Raw genomic sequence first — 20,808 nt, 5'->3', positions numbered from 1 at the left:
CACACACTCACACTAACACACTCACAACTCTCACACTAACACACACACTCACACTAACACACACTCTCACAACACTCACACTAACACACACACTCTCACACTAACACACACACTCTCACAACTCTCACACTAACACACACTCTCACAACTCTCACACTAACACACACTCTCACAACTCTCACACTAACACACACTCTCACACTAACACACACACTCTCACACTAACACACACTCTCACAGCTCTCACACTAACACACACTCTCACAGCTCTCACACTAACACACACACTCTCACAGCTCTCACACTAACACACACACTCTCACACTAACACACACACTCTCACAGCTCTCACACTAACACACACACTCTCACACTAACACACACACTCTCACAACTCTCACACTAACACACACACTCTCACAGCTCTCACACTAACACACACACTCTCACAGCTCTCACACTAACACACACACTCTCACAACTCTCACACTAACACACACACTCTCACACTAACACACACTCTCACAGCTCTCACACTAACACACACACTCTCACACTAACACACACACTCTCACACTAACACACACTCTCACAGCTCTCACACTAACACACACACTCTCACACTAACACACTCTCACAGCTCTCACACTCTCACAGCTCTCACACTAACACACACTCTCACAGCTCTCACACTAACACACACTCTCACACTAACACACACTCTCACAGCTCTCACACTAACACACACTCACACACTAACACACACACTCACAACTCTCACACCAACACACACACTCTCACACTAACACACACACTCACAACTCTCACACTAACACACACACTCTCACAGCTCTCACACTAACACACACTCTCACACCAACACACACACTCTCACACTAACACACACACTCACAACTCTCACACTAACACACACACTCTCACAGCTCTCACACTAACACACACTCTCACACTAACACACACACTCTCACACTAACACACACTCTCTCAGCTCTCACACTAACACACAAACTCTCACAACTCTCACACTAACACACACTCTCACACTAACACACACACTCTCACACTAACACACACACTCTCACACTAACACACACTCTCACACTAACACACACTCTCACACTAACACACACTCTCACACTAACACACACTCAGTTGTAAATGAGAAATCTCTGTGCGCCGGTTCGAGGTGGACGTGGTCAGAAACTTGAGACAGAATCTGACGTGCTCCTGAACCCACTGCCCCCACGCTACAGTCCAGATTCACAGCAGCTCCTCCTCCTCGTCAAGCCACACCTCTCAATATTTAAGGTTGGAGTTTCAACTTTTAACACACACACACACACACACATCTGTTTTAATAAGACTCCATAACTACCAATACACAGTAATATATATATTATTAAGCTATATTGATTGGCTGAGAGCAGTACACTATGTTCTGATTGGCTGAGAGCAGTACACTATGTTCTGATTGGCTGAGAGCAGTACACTGTGTTCTGATTGGCTGAGAGCAGTACACTATGTTCTGATTGGCTGAGAGCAGTACACTGTGATACCTTTTGGTGTCTCTGCAGTGCTGATGATTTTCTCCTCATGAACACTCATGGGAACTTCACACAGTACATCTGGAGCATCTGCTCTCATCTCCTGTACTTCCATTTCTGGGGTTAATGTCACGTTTGGTTCTGGTCCATCTTCTAGCATGATCATGATTTCAGGTTCCATCACATCAAGATCATCACCAGCTAAAGCCTTTAAAGCTTTCATTTCTGAGCAGGACAACTTTTGGAGTTCCATCACATTAAGAGCTTCAGCGTTTTCTGAAGTTTCTGTTCCGTTATTTGATGTAGCATCCATATGTACATGGTCTGGAACTGACCGTTCTGGACCTGCTGCCAGTTTCAGAGGTAAAAGAGCTTCCATTTTTTCCAAACCAGCAGTGAACTTTGGTGACTCTGTCACTCTGGGAGCTGCTCCTCCTTCTGAAATAAACATTTGTTCAGATGTAAACACATCTGATAAGACCAGAGTTTCTAGAGTTGCTCTCACTTCTTGGGCTTCCATTACATCTGGAATTGCTTCCAGTTTTGATGGTGTCACATCTGGAACTTCTAGTGATGGTACTTTTGGGGACTCCATCACTGGAGCTTTTATTTCTGGAACTGAATCTTCTGGAGCTGATACTTCTAGAGTTTCTTTGGAAGTTATTAACATCATTTCTGGTGCTTCCTTAACTTCTGGTCTGGTCATTTCTGAAGATAAGACTTCTGTTTCTTTCATTACTTCTGGTCTGGTCATTTCCTGAGCTGCTGCTGTCTCTTCTGTTTTCGGTGGAGTCATCATGTCTGAAGTTTCTTGTGAAGGTATTTCTGATAATGTAATATCTTCTAGAATTTCACCTTTAGCAGTCAGAATCAGTGCTGGAGCTTCCAGTGTCTGTGCTTCTCCTAGGTCTGGAGCTGTCACCTGTTCTGGAGTTCTAATTTCTTCTGAAGTCCTGAGTTCTTTTGGTGCTCTTACGTCCTTTAGACCTCTGATGTCTTCTGCAGATTTGACTGAGGTTTCTGGTCTTTTCTTCTCTTTTGGAAAAGAAATTTCTGGAGCTTCTGTGTCTGAAACACGGAGTTCTGCTGCACCTTCCACTTGAGGAGTCAGCAGCTCTGGGACTGACAACCCTTCCGGTTCTTTTGCTTGAGTTTTCGTGTGAGACTTTTTGGATGGTTTATAAATTGGAGCAGAAACATCACACAGTCCTGATTTTCTGTTTTCAGTAACGACATTCTGATCCTCCAGAACTCTCCACTGTCCCTGCTGGTCTCTTCTTCCTCTGACTGGGCATCTGTTTGGGTAACAGAGAAGAATGAAGGAGAAGAAGGATGAACAGAAGAGAAGAAAGCAGAGAGGAGAAGAGAACAGAGGAATTAGAGGAATGAAGAGTTTGAAGAGCAAAACTGAATTAAAGGAAATGAAGGAGAAAGTCTGAGTGAAAACAAGTCCAGTCACTTTGCTCTGTCCCGTAAACATCAGAATTTATACAGACCTGAAGTGGGTGGGACACACACACACACACACACATACACACACACACACACACACACACACATACACACACACACACACACACACACACACATACACACACACATACACACACACACTCACATACACACACACACACACACACAATCAGTAACTGGTCATTTACCTCTGTAACCAGTGCACTTATTGCAACACTTGGCATTGGACATATGGTGTTAATCTGGACACATGTCTGGGGTTTAGTTCTGGTTTAGGTATAAAGTTTAGATTGGACTTGTTCTGGTGTTCTGGTGCCGAACTCCTGGACTGGGCGTGTCTGGCTCCTCCTGCAGAGCTCTCTCAGGATTACTCACCTGGACAGAGAGACGTTCCTCATCCTTCTCCAGCTTGTGTGTGTGTCCAGTTATAAAGTGGGAAAGAGATACAGATGTGTGTGAAGACAGGAAGTGCTGCAGATGTTTCAGCTGCTGATTTAACTCAGTGTAAGAGTCGCTCCTGCTCCGGAGATATTTCTCTGTCTGTTCTCTTTTGTTTTAGTGCATCAGGCCACTGACCCAGGTTCCAGCACTGGTCAAAATTTTAAACACTTCTTTGAAATCTTTGAAAAATATTTTTTTTCTGGACACTTCCTGCACTTCAACATGTTTTAGGAGGATTTTTTTCTTGTAGATCATTTTATTATTATTAATAATATTATTATTATTATTATTATTAATCATTATCTAACTGAATTTAGAGCAGAAGCCATAAATAAATAATAAGAAAATGCGTTGCACTTCCAAACGGAAGTGGAGATTTTTATTTTGACAGCGTGTCCCGGATGTGACGTCAGAGAGGAAGTCAAGCGTGTTGTGCTGCAGGTGGAGAGTAGCCGGGAAATTTTGCCGTTATAAATGAAGTAAAGAGGTTTTATTAAATATATCTGTCTTAACTTAAACTTTAACTGTCTTTAACTTAAAATAAATAAATACATTTATTCTAGTTCGCGACTCACTGGTGATGTCAAAATGACTCTACTGTTCTTTCTCATCACTCGAAGCTTTTCAGCGCAGTGAGACATCTGCTGGTGAGAAGGAGGAACTGCAGAGAGGAACCTACTGCTGAGGTTTACTGAGTTTCAAACACACTTACACACACACACACACACACACACACAAACAGTGATGAACACACACACACACACTCACTCACTCAGTGATGAACACACACACACACACACACTCACTCACTCAGTGATGAACACACACACACACAAACAGTGATGAACACACACACACTCACACTCACTCACTCAGTGATGAACACACACACACTCACACTCAGTGATGAACACACACACACACTCAGTGATGAACACACACACACACACACTCAGTGATGAACACACACACACTCACAGTCACTCACTCAGTGATGAACACACACACACTCACACTCACTCACTCAGTGATGAACACACACACACTCACACTCACTCACACAGTGATGAACACACACACACACACTCACTCAGTGATGAACACACACACACACACACTCAGTGATGAACACACACACACTCAGTGATGAACACACACACACACACTCAGTGATGAACACACACACACTCAGTGATGAACACACACACACACACTCAGTGATGAACACAAACACACACACACTCAGTGATGAACACACACACTCATACACACACACTCAGTGATGAACACACACACACACACTCATTGATGAACACACACACACACACACTCAGTGATGAACACGCACACACACACACACTCACTCACTCAGTGATGAACACACACACACACACACACTCAGTGATGAACACACACACACACACACACTCAGTGATGAACACACACACACACTCAGTGATGAACACACACACACACACACACACTCAGTGATGAACACGCACACACACACACACACACACACACACACACACTCAGTGATGAACACACACACACACTCAGTGATGAACACACACACACACACACTCAGTGATGAACACACACACACACACTCAGTGATGAACACACACACACACTCAGTGATGAACACACACACACACACTCAGTGATGAACACACACACACACACACACACACACACACTCAGTGATGAACACACACACACACACACACTCAGTGATGAACACGCACACACACACACACACACTCAGTGATGAACACACACACACTCACTCACACAGTAATGAACACACACACACACTCAGTGATGAACACACACACACACACACTCAGTGATGAACACACACACACACACACACTCAGTGATGAACACACACACACACACACTCAGTGATGAACACACACACACACACACTCAGTGATGAACACACACACACACACACACACTCAGTGATGAACACGCACACACACACACACACACACTCACTCACTCACTCAGTGATGAACACACACACACACACTCAGTGATGAACACGCACACACACACACACACACACACACTCAGTGATGAACACACACACACACACACACTCAGTGATGAACACGCACACACACACACACACTCACTCACTCAGTGATGAACACACACACACACTCAGTGATGAACACACACACTCATACACACACACTCAGTGATGAACACACACACTCACTCACACAGTAATGAACACACACACACACACTCAGTGATGAACACACACACACACACACTCAGTGATGAACACACACACACACACACTCAGTGATGAACACACACACACACCCACTCAGTGATGAACACACACACTCAGTGATGAACACACACACACACACACTCAGTGATGAACACACACACACACACACACTCAGTGATGAACACGCACACACACACACACACACTCACTCACTCAGTGATGAACACACACACACACACACACACACACTCAGTGATGAACACACACACACAAACAGTGATGAACACACACACACTCAGTGATGAACACACACACACACTCAGTGATGAACACACACACACACACTCAGTGATGAACACACACACACACACTCAGTGATGAACACACACACACACTCAGTGATGAACACACACACACACTCAGTGATGAACACACACACACACTCAGTGATGAACACGCACACACACACACTCACTCAGTGATGAACACACACTCATACACACACACTCAGTGATGAACACACACACACACACACACTCAGTGATGAACACACACACACACACACTCACTCAGTGATGAACACACACTCATACACACACACTCAGTGATGAACACACACACACACACTCACTCAGTGATGAACACACACACACACACACTCACTCAGTGATGAACACACACTCATACACACACACTCAGTGATGAACACACACACACACACACACTCAGTGATGAACACACACACACACACTCACTCACTCAGTGATGAACAGACACACACACACACACACTCAGTGATGAACAGACACACACACACTCACTCAGTGATGAACAGACACACACACACACACACACTCACTCACTCAGTGATGAACAGACACACACACACACACACTCAGTGATGAACACACACACACACACACACACTCACTCACTCAGTGATGAACAGACACACACACACACACACTCAGTGATGAACAGACACACACACACTCACTCAGTGATGAACACACACACACACACTCAGTGATGAACACACACTCATACACACACACTCAGTGATGAACACACACACACACACACACACTCACTCAGTGATGAACACACACTCATACACACACACTCAGTGATGAACACACACACACACACTCACTCAGTGATGAACACACACACACACACACTCACTCAGTGATGAACACACACTCATACACACACACTCAGTGATGAACACACACACACACACACACTCAGTGATGAACACACACACACACACTCACTCACTCAGTGATGAACAGACACACACACACACACACTCAGTGATGAACAGACACACACACACTCACTCAGTGATGAACAGACACACACACACACACACACTCACTCACTCAGTGATGAACAGACACGCACACACACACACTCAGTGATGAACAGACACACACACACTCACTCAGTGATGAACACACACACACACACTCAGTGATGAACACACACTCATACACACTCACTCAGTGATGAACAGACACACACACACACACACACTCACTCACTCAGTGATGAACAGACACACACACACACACACTCAGTGATGAACACACACACACACACACACACTCACTCACTCAGTGATGAACAGACACGCACACACACACACTCAGTGATGAACAGACACACACACACTCACTCAGTGATGAACACACACACACACACTCAGTGATGAACACACACACACACACACTCACTCAGTGATGAACACACACACACACACTCAGTGATGAACACACACTCATACACACACACTCAGTGATGAACACACACACACACACACTCACTCAGTGATGAACAGACACACACACACACACACACTCAGTGATGAACAGACACACACACACACACACACTCAGTGATGAACAGACACACACACACACTCACTCACTCAGTGATGAACAGACACACACACACACACACACTCAGTGATGAACAGACACACACACACTCACTCAGTGATGAACAGACACACACACACACACTCACTCACTCAGTGATGAACAGACACACACACACACACACACTCACTCACTCAGTGATGAACACACACACACACACACACTCACTCACGCAGTGATGAACAGACACACACACACACACACTCAGTGATGAACAGACACACACACACTCACTCAGTGATGAACACACACACACACACTCACTCACTCAGTGATGAACAGACACACACACACACACACTCAGTGATGAACACACACACACACACACACTCACTCACGCAGTGATGAACAGACACACACACACACACTCACACTCACTCACGCAGTGATGAACAGACACACACACACACACACACTCAGTGATGAACAGACACACACACACACACTCAGTGATGAACACACACACACACACTCAGTGATTTACACACACACACACACTCAGTGATGAACACACACACACACACACACTCAGTGATGAACACACACACACACACACTCAGTGATGAACACACACACACACACTCACTCACGCAGTGATGAACAGACACACACACACACACACACTCAGTGATGAACACACACACACACACTCACTCACGCAGTGATGAACAGACACACACACACACACACACTCAGTGATGAACAGACACACACACACACACACACACTCAGTGATGAACACACACACACACACACACTCACTCAGTGATGAACACACACACACACACTCACTCACACAGTGATGAACAGACACACACACACTCACTCAGTGATGAACACACACACACACACACACTCAGTGATTTACACACACACACACACTCAGTGATGAACAGACACACACACACACACTCAGTGATGAACACACACACACACACTCACTCACGCAGTGATGAACACACACACACACACACACTCACTCAGTGATGAACAGACACACACACACACACACTCAGTGATGAACACACACACACACACACACTCACTCAGTGATGAACACACACACACACACTCAGTGATTTACACACACACACACACTCAGTGATGAACACACACACACACTCACACTCACTCACTCATTGATGAACACACACACACACACTCAGTGATGAACACACACACACACACACACACACACACAGTGATTTACACACACACACACTCACTCAGTGATGAACACACACACACACACACACTCAGTGATGAACACACACTCACTCAGTGATGAACAGACACACACACACACTCACTCAGTGATGAACACACACACACACACTCAGTGATGAACACACACACTCAGTGATGAACACACACACACACTCAGTGATGAACACACACACACACACACTCACTCACTCAATGATGAACACACACACACACTCACTCAGTGATGAACACACACTCATACACACACACTCAGTGATGAACACACACACTCATACACACACACTCAGTGATGAACACACACACACACTCAGTGATGAACACACACACTCAGTGATTTACACACACACTCAGTGATGAACACACACACACACACACACACACACACTCAGTGATGAACACACACACACACACTCACTCAGTGATGAACAGACACACACACACACTCACTCAGTGATGAACACACACACACACACACTCACTCAGTGATGAACACACACTCATACACACACACTCAGTGATGAACACACACACACACACTCACTCAGTGATGAACACACACTCATACACACACACTCAGTGATGAACACACACACTCATACACACACACTCAGTGATGAACACACACACTCAGTGATGAACACACACACACACTCAGTGATGAACACACACACACACACACTCACTCACTCAATGATGAACACACACACACACTCACTCAGTGATGAACACACACTCATACACACACACTCAGTGATGAACACACACACTCATACACACACACTCAGTGATGAACACACACACACACTCAGTGATGAACACACACACTCAGTGATTTACACACACACTCAGTGATGAACACACACACACACACACACACACACACTCAGTGATGAACACACACACACACACACACTCAGTGACGAACAGACACACACACACACTCACTCAGTGATGAACACACACACACACACTCACTCAGTGATGAACACACACTCATACACACACACTCAGTGATGAACACACACACTCATACACACACACTCAGTGATGAACACACACACACACACACTCACTCAGTGATGAACACACACACACTCACTCACTCAGTGACGAACAGACACACACACACACACACACTCAGTGATGAACACACACACACACACACTCACTCAGTGATGAACACACACTCATACACACACACTCAGTGATGAACACACACACACACTCAGTGATGAACACACACACACACACACACACTCAGTGATGAACACACACACACGCACTCACTCAGTGATGAACACACACACACACACACACTCAGTGATGAACACACACACACACACACACTCAGTGATGAACACACACACACACACACACACACTCAGTGATGAACACACACACTCATACACACACAAACAGTGATGAACACACACACACACACACACACACAGTAATGAACACACACACACACACTCAGTGATGAACACACACACACACTCACTCAGTGATGAACACACACACATACACACACACACTCACTCACTTAGTGATGAACACACACACACTCACTCAGTGATGAACACACACACTCACTCAGTGATGAACAGACACACACACACACACACTCAGTGATGAACACACACACACACACACACTCACTCAGTGATGAACACACACACACACACTCAGTGATGAACACACACACACACTCACTCACTTAGTGATGAACACACACACACACACTCACTCAGTGATGAACAGACACACACACACACACACTCAGTGATGAACACACACACACACTCACTCAGTGATGAACACACACACACTCACTCACGCAGTGATGAACAGACACACACACACACACACTCAGTGATGAACACACACACACACTCACACTCACTCACGCAGTGATGAACAGACACACACACACACTCACACTCACTCACGCAGTGATGAACACACACACACACACACTCAGTGATGAACAGACACACACACACTCACTCAGTGATGAACACACACACACACACTCAGTGATTTACACACACACACACACTCAGTGATGAACACACACACACACACACACACACTCAGTGATGAACACACACACACACACACTCAGTGATGAACACACACACACACACTCACTCACGCAGTGATGAACACACACACACACACTCAGTGATGAACACACACACACACACTCACTCACGCAGTGATGAACAGACAAACACACACACACACACTCAGTGATGAACACACACACACTCACTCACGCAGTGATGAACAGACACACACACACACACACACACTCAGTGATGAACACACACACACACACTCACTCACTCATTGATGAACACACACACACACACACACTCACTCAGTGATGAACACACACACACACACTCAGTGATGAACACACACACACACACTCACTCACACAGTGATGAACACACACACACACACACACACACACTCAGTGATGAACACACACACACACACTCACTCACTCAGTGATGAACACACACACACACACTCACTCACTCATTGATGAACACACACACACACACTCAGTGATGAACACACACACACACACACACTCAGTGATGAACAGACACACACACACTCACTCAGTGATGAACACACACACTCACTCAGTGATGAACAGACACACACACACACACTCAGTGATGAACACACACACACACACACACACTCAGTGATGAACACACACACACACACTCACTCACGCAGTGATGAACAGACACACACACACTCACTCAGTGATGAACACACACACACACACACTCAGTGATTTACACACACACACACTCACACTCACTCACTCATTGATGAACACACACACACACACACACACACACACTCACTCAGTGATGAACACACACACACACACACACACACTCAGTGATGAACACACACTCACTCAGTGATGAACAGACACACACACACACTCACTCAGTGATGAACACACACACACACACTCAGTGATGAACACACACACTCAGTGATGAACACACACACACACTCAGTGATGAACACACACACACACACACTCACTCACTCAATGATGAACACACACACACACTCACTCAGTGATGAACACACACACACACACACTCACTCACTCAATGATGAACACACACACACACTCACTCAGTGATGAACACACACACACACACTCACTCAGTGATGAACAGACACACACACACACTCACTCAGTGATGAACACACACACACACACTCACTCAGTGATGAACAGACACACACACACACTCACTCAGTGATGAACACACACACACACACTCACTCAGTGATGAACACACACTCATACACACACACTCAGTGATGAACACACACACACACTCAGTGATGAACACACACACTCAGTGATTTACACACACACTCAGTGATGAACACACACACACACACACTCAGTGATGAACATACACACACACTCACTCAGTGATGAACAGACACACACACACACTCAGTGATGAACACACACACACACACACACTCACTCAGTGATGAACACACACACACACACACTCACTCAGTGATGAACAGACACACACACACACTCACTCAGTGATGAACACACACACACACACACTCACTCAGTGATGAACACACACACACTTACTCACACTCACACACTCAGTGATGAACACACACACACACACTCACTCAGTGATGAACACACACACACACACTCACTCAGTGATGAACACACACACACACACTCACTCAGTGATGAACACACACACACACTCAGTGATGAACACACACACTCATACACACACACTCAGTGATGAACACACACACACACACACACTCAGTGATGAACACACACACACACACACACTCAGTGATGAACACACACACACACACACACTCACTCAGTGATGAACAGACACACACACACACTCACTCAGTGATGAACACACACACACACACTCACTCAGTGATGAACACACACACTCATACCCACACACTCAGTGATGAACACACACACTCATACCCACACACTCAGTGATGAACACACACACACACACTCACTCAGTGATGAACACACACACACTCACTCACTCAGTGATGAACAGACACACACACACACACACACACTCAGTGATGAACACACACACACACACACTCACTCAGTGATGAACACACACTCATACACACACACTCAGTGATGAACACACACACACACTCAGTGATGAACACACACACTCATACACACACACTCAGTGATTTACACACACACTCAGTGATGAACACACACACACACACTCAGTGATGAACACACACACACACACACACTCAGTGATGAACACACACACACACACTCAGTGATGAACACACACACACACACTCACTCAGTGATGAACACACACACACACTCACTCAGTGATGAACACACACACACACACACTCACTCAGTGATGAACACACACACACACTCACTCAGTGATGAACACACACACACACACACTCACTCAGTGATGAACACACACACACTCACTCACTCAGTGACGAACAGACACACACACACACACTCAGTGATGAACAGACACACACACACACTCACTCAGTGATGAACATACACACACACTCACTCAGTGATGAACAGACACACACACACACTCACTCAGTGATGAACACACACACACACACACACACTCACTCAGTGATGAACACACACACACTTACTCACACACTCAGTGATGAACACACACACACACACTCACTCAGTGATGAACACACACACACACACTCACTCAGTGATGAACACACACACACACACACACTCAGTGATGAACAGACACACACACACACTCACTCAGTGATGAACACACACACACACACTCACTCAGTGATGAACACACACTCATACACACACACTCAGTGATGAACACACACACTCATACACACACACTCAGTGATGAACACACACACACACACTCACTCAGTGATGAACACACACACACTCACTCACTCAGTGACGAACAGACACACACACACACACACTCAGTGATGAACACACACACACACACACTCACTCAGTGATGAACACACACACACACACACACACTCAGTGATGAACACACACACACACTCAGTGATGAACACACACACTCAGTGATGAACACACACACACACACTCAGTGATGAACACACACACACGCACTCACTCAGTGATGAACACACACACACACACACTCAGTGATGAACACACACACACTCACTCACTCAGTGACGAACAGACACACACACACACACTCAGTGATGAACAGACACACACACACACTCACTCAGTGATGAACATACACACACACTCACTCAGTGATGAACAGACACACACACACACTCACTCAGTGATGAACACACACACACACACACACACTCACTCAGTGATGAACACACACACTTACTCACACTCACACACTCAGTGATGAACACACACACACACACTCACTCAGTGATGAACACACACACACACACTCACTCAGTGATGAACACACACACACACTCACTCAGTGATGAACACACACACACACTCAGTGATGAACACACACACTCATACACACACACTCAGTGATGAACACACACACACACACACACTCAGTGATGAACACACACACACACACACACTCAGTGATGAACACACACACACACACACACACACTCAGTGATGAACACACACACACACACTCAGTGATGAACACACACACACACACTCACTCAGTGATGAACAGACACACACACACTCACTCAGTGATGAACACACACACACACACTCACTCAGTGATGAACACACACACACACACACACTCAGTGATGAACACACACACACACTCACTCAGTGATGAACAGACACACACAGACACTCACTCAGTGATGAACAGACACACACAGACACTCACTCAGTGATTTACACACACACACACACTCAGTGATGAACACACACACACACACACACACACACTCAGTGATGAACACACACACACACACACACACACACACTCAGTGATGAACAGACACACACACACACACTCAGTGATTTACACACACACACACACTCAGTGATGAACACACACACACACACACACTCAGTGATGAACACACACACACACACACACTCAGTGATGAACACACACACACACACACTCAGTGATGAACACACACACACACACACACACACACACACTCACTCAGTGATGAACAGACACACACACACACACACTCAGTGATGAACACACACACACACACACTCACTCACGCAGTGATGAACAGACACACACACACACACACACACTCAGTGATGAACAGACACACACACACTCACTCAGTGATGAACACACACACACACACTCAGTGATGAACACACACACACACACACACTCAGTGATGAACACACACTCACACTCACTCAGTGATGAACACACACACACACACACACACACACTCAGTGATGAACACACACACACACACACTCAGTGATGAACACACACACACACACACAGTGATGAACACACACACTCATTCACACACAAACAGTGATGAACACACACACACACACACACAGTAATGAACACACACACACACACTCAGTGATGAACACACACACACTCACTCAGTGATGAACAGACACACACACACACACTCAGTGATGAACACACACACACACTCACTCACTCAGTGATGAACACACACACACACACACTCAGTGATGAACACACACACACACACTCAGTGATGAACACACACACACACACACTCAGTGATGAACACACACACACACACTCAGTGATGAACACACACACTCATTCACACACAAACAGTGATGAACACACACACACACACACACACAGTAATGAACACACACACACTCACTCAGTGATGAACACACACACATACACACACACACTCACTCACTTAGTGATGAACAGACACACACACACTCACTCAGTGATGAACAGACACACACACACACACTCAGTGATGAACACACACACACACTCACTCACTCAGTGATGAACACACACACACACTCACTCACTCAGTGATGAACAGACACACACACACACACACTCAGTGATGAACAGACACACACAGACACTCACTCAGTGATGAACAGACACACACACACTCACTCAGTGATTTACACACACACACACACTCAGTGATGAACACACACACACACACACACACTCACTCACTCAGTGATGAACAGACACACACACACTCAGTGATGAACACACACACACACACACACTCACTCACGCAGTGATGAACAGACACACACACACACACACACTCAGTGATGAACAGACACACACACACTCACTCAGTGATGAACACACACACACACACTCAGTGATTTACACACACACACACACTCAGTGATGAACACACACACACACACACACTCAGTGATGAACACACACACACACACACACTCAGTGATGAACACACACACACACACACTCAGTGATGAACACACACACACACACTCACTCACGCAGTGATGAACAGACACACACACACACACACACACTCAGTGATGAACACACACACACACACACACTCACTCACGCAGTGATGAACAGACACACACACACACACTCAGTGATGAACACACACACACACACTCACTCACTCATTGATGAACACACACACACACACACACACACTCAGTGATGAACACACACACACACACTCACTCACTCAGTGATGAACACACACACACACACACACTCAGTGATTTACACACACACACACACTCAGTGATGAACAGACACACACACACTCACTCAGTGATGAACAGACACACACACACACACACTCAGTGATGAACACACACACACACACTCACTCACGCAGTGATGAACAGACACACACACACTCACTCAGTGATGAACACACACACACACTCAGTGATGAACACACACACACACTCACACTCACTCACTCATTGATGAACACACACACACACACACACACACACTCAGTGATGAACACACACACTCACTCAGTGATGAACAGACACACACACACACACACACACACTCAGTGATTTACACACACACACACTCACTCAGTGATGAACAGACACACACACACACACTCACTCAGTGATGAACAGACACACACACACACACACTCAGTGAAGAACAGACACACACACACACACTCAGTGATGAACACACACACACACACTCAGTGATGAACACACACACACACACTCAGTGATGAACACACACACACACTCAGTGATGAACACACACACACACTCACTCACTCAATGATGAACACACACACACACTCACTCAGTGATGAACACACACTCACTCAGTGATGAACACACACACACACACTCACTCAGTGATGAACACACACACTCATACACACACACTCAGTGATTTACACACACACTCAGTGATGAACACACACACACACACACACACTCAGTGATGAACACACACACACACACACTCACTCAGTGATGAACAGACACACACACACACTCACTCAGTGATGAACACACACACACACACTCACTCAGTGATGAACACACACTCATACACACACACTCAGTGATGAACACACACACTCATACACACACACTCAGTGATGAACACACACACACTCACTCACTCAGTGACGAACAGACACACACACACACACTCAGTGATGAACACACACTCATACACACACACTCAGTGATGAACACACACACACACTCAGTGATGAACACACACACTCATACACACACACTCAGTGATTTACACACACACTCAGTGATGAACACACACACACACACACACACTCAGTGATGAACACACACACACACACTCACTCAGTGATGAACAGACACACACACACACACACACACACTCAGTGATGAACAGACACACACACACACTCACTCAGTGATGAACAGACACACACACACACACACACACACACACAGTGATGAACACACACACACACACTCACTCAGTGACGAACAGACACACACACACACACACACACTCAGTGATGAACACACACACACACACTCACTCAGTGATGAACACACACACACACACACTCACTCAGTGATGAACACACACACACACTCAGTGATGAACACACACTCATACACACACACTCAGTGATGAACACACACACACACTCAGTGATGAACACACACACTCATACACACACACTCAGTGATTTACACACACACACACACACACTCAGTGATGAACACACACACACACACACACACTCAGTGATGAACACACACACACACTCACACTCACTCACTCATTGATGAACACACACACACACACACACTCAGTGATGAACACACACACACACACACACTCAGTGATGAACACACACACACACACACACACACACACTCAGTGATGAACACACACACACACACTCACTCAGTGATGAACACACACACACACACACACACTCAGTGATGAACACACACACACACACACACACTCAGTGATGAACACACACACACACACTCAGTGATGAACACACACACACACACTCACTCAGTGATGAACACACACACACACACTCAGTGATGAACACACACACACACACACACTCACTCAGTGATGAACACACACTCATACACACACACTCAGTGATGAACACACACACACACTCAGTGATGAACACACACACTCATACACACACACTCAGTGATTTACACACACACTCAGTGATGAACACACACACACACACTCAGTGATGAACACACACACACACACACACTCAGTGATGAACACACACACACACTCACTCACACAGTGATGAACACACACACACACACACACTCAGTGATGAACACACACACACACACACTCACTCACTCACTCAGTGATGAACACACACACACACACACACACACTCAGTGATGAACACACACACACACACACACACACACACTCAGTGATGAACACACACACACACTCAGTGATGAACACACACACTCATACACACACAAACAGTGATGAACACACACACACACACTCAGTGATGAACACACACACACACACACACTCAGTGATGAACACACACACACACACACTCAGTGATGAACACACACACACACACACACTCAGTGATGAACACACACACACACACTCAGTGATGAACACACACACTCATACACACACACACAGTAATGAACACACACACACACACACTCAGTGATGAACACACACACATACACACACACACACTCAGTGATGAACACACACACTCATACACACACTCAGTGATGAACACACACACACACTCACTCAGTGATGAACACACACACATACACACACACACACTCACTCACTTAGTGATGAACACACACACACACACTCACTCACTCAGTGATGAACACACACACACACTCACTCAGTGATGAACACACACACTCACTCACTCAGTGATGAACACACACACACTCACTCAGTGATGAACACACACACATACACACACACACACTCACTCAGTGATGAACACACACACACACACTCACTCAGTGATGAACACACACACACTCACTCAATGAACACACACACACTCACTCAATGAACACACACACTCACTCAGTGATGAACACACACACACTCACTCAGTGATGAACACACACACACTCACTCAGTGATGAACACACACACACTTACTCACACACTTACACACACACGCACACTACCCTTCCTTATGTGGCATTATTTAATTTTCTCAGTTGATTGTTGAACACAGAAAGCCACCAGCAGGATATTCCTCTCTATTCTTCCTCCTTTTGACCAGCAGCTGTCACACTGTGTGTGTGTGTGTGTGTGTGGGAGTGTGTGTGTGTGTGTGTGTGGGAGTGTGTGTGTGTGTGTGTGTGTGTATAGGAGTGTGCATTATATTTTATTTACGTTTCTGCCGTTTCTGGCCCTTATCCATAGTGACATATATTTTTATCTCATTTTATTAAACTGACCCATTGCATGTTAAGGGCCTTGCTCGGGGGCCCGGCAGTGGACGCGTCATGGACCTGGACTCATGACTATCTGATCAAAAGTCCAACACCTTCACCAGTGTGTGTGTGTGTGTTTGTTCTGCAGTTGTGATGTCATCAGATGAGGATGTGTCTCCGCCCACAGACTCGTATCTCATTGGTCAGCGTGATGATGTCATTAGAGCTAATCGTCTAGTGACGAGTGTGAACGGCAGAGAAGTGCTGCTTCTACACCACCGGGGGGAGCTCCACGCTCTGGATGCACACTGCTACCGTAAGAGTGTGTGTGAGTGTGTGTGTGTGTGTGTGTGTGTGTGTGTGTGTAACTGAGTGTCTGTTTGTTCTGTTGTAGATGCTGGAGGTCCTCTACAGAATGGAGACATTGAGGTGAAAGACACTTTTACACAAATCCTCTTTTAGCTTAGCTACTTTAGCATCATTAGCATGTTTAGCTGATTTAACCTCCTCACTCTTCAGTCTCTCTACACTGTTCAGTGTCTCTACACTCTTCAGTCTCTCTATACTGTTCAGTCTCTCTACACTGTTCACTCTCTCTACACTCTTCAGCCTCTCTATACTGTTCAGTCTCTCTATACTGTTCAGTCTCTCTATACTGTTCAGTCTCTCTACACTGTTCAGACTCTCTACACTGTTCAGTCTCTCTACACTGTTCAGTCTCTACACTCTTTAGTCTCTCTACACTGTTCAGACTCTCTACACTGTTCAGTCTCTCTACACTGTTCAGACTCTCTACACTGTTCAGTCTCTCTACACTGTTCAGTCTCTCTACACTGTTCAGACTCTCTACACTGTTCAGACTCTCTACACTGTTCAGACTCTCTACACTGTTCAGACTCTACACTC

At 45.6% G+C, this 20,808-nt stretch overlaps 1 protein-coding gene across 1 annotated transcript in view; it reads left to right on the top strand.

Annotated features, from left to right (window-relative positions):
* The first annotated feature begins 3,851 nt into the window (after window positions 1–3,851).
* The window catches only part of LOC131352717 (Rieske domain-containing protein), a 21,279-nt gene continuing 4,322 nt past the window's right edge, over window positions 3,852–20,808 (top strand). The window contains exons 1-4 of the mRNA XM_058389029.1: window positions 3,852–3,958; window positions 4,100–4,165; window positions 20,051–20,218; window positions 20,297–20,331. Of these exons, the coding sequence (XP_058245012.1) occupies window positions 20,056–20,218; window positions 20,297–20,331 (198 nt within the window). The 5' untranslated portion in view covers window positions 3,852–3,958; window positions 4,100–4,165; window positions 20,051–20,055. The remainder of the gene's footprint in view (window positions 3,959–4,099; window positions 4,166–20,050; window positions 20,219–20,296; window positions 20,332–20,808) is intronic.

The sequence above is a fragment of the Hemibagrus wyckioides genome, linkage group LG05 (genome assembly GCF_019097595.1).
Source record: "Hemibagrus wyckioides isolate EC202008001 linkage group LG05, SWU_Hwy_1.0, whole genome shotgun sequence".
In the NCBI taxonomy this organism is placed as follows: Eukaryota; Metazoa; Chordata; class Actinopteri; order Siluriformes; family Bagridae; genus Hemibagrus; species Hemibagrus wyckioides.
Note: the sequence above shows the minus strand (reverse complement) of the source record. Positions and strands in the feature narration are given on the sequence as shown.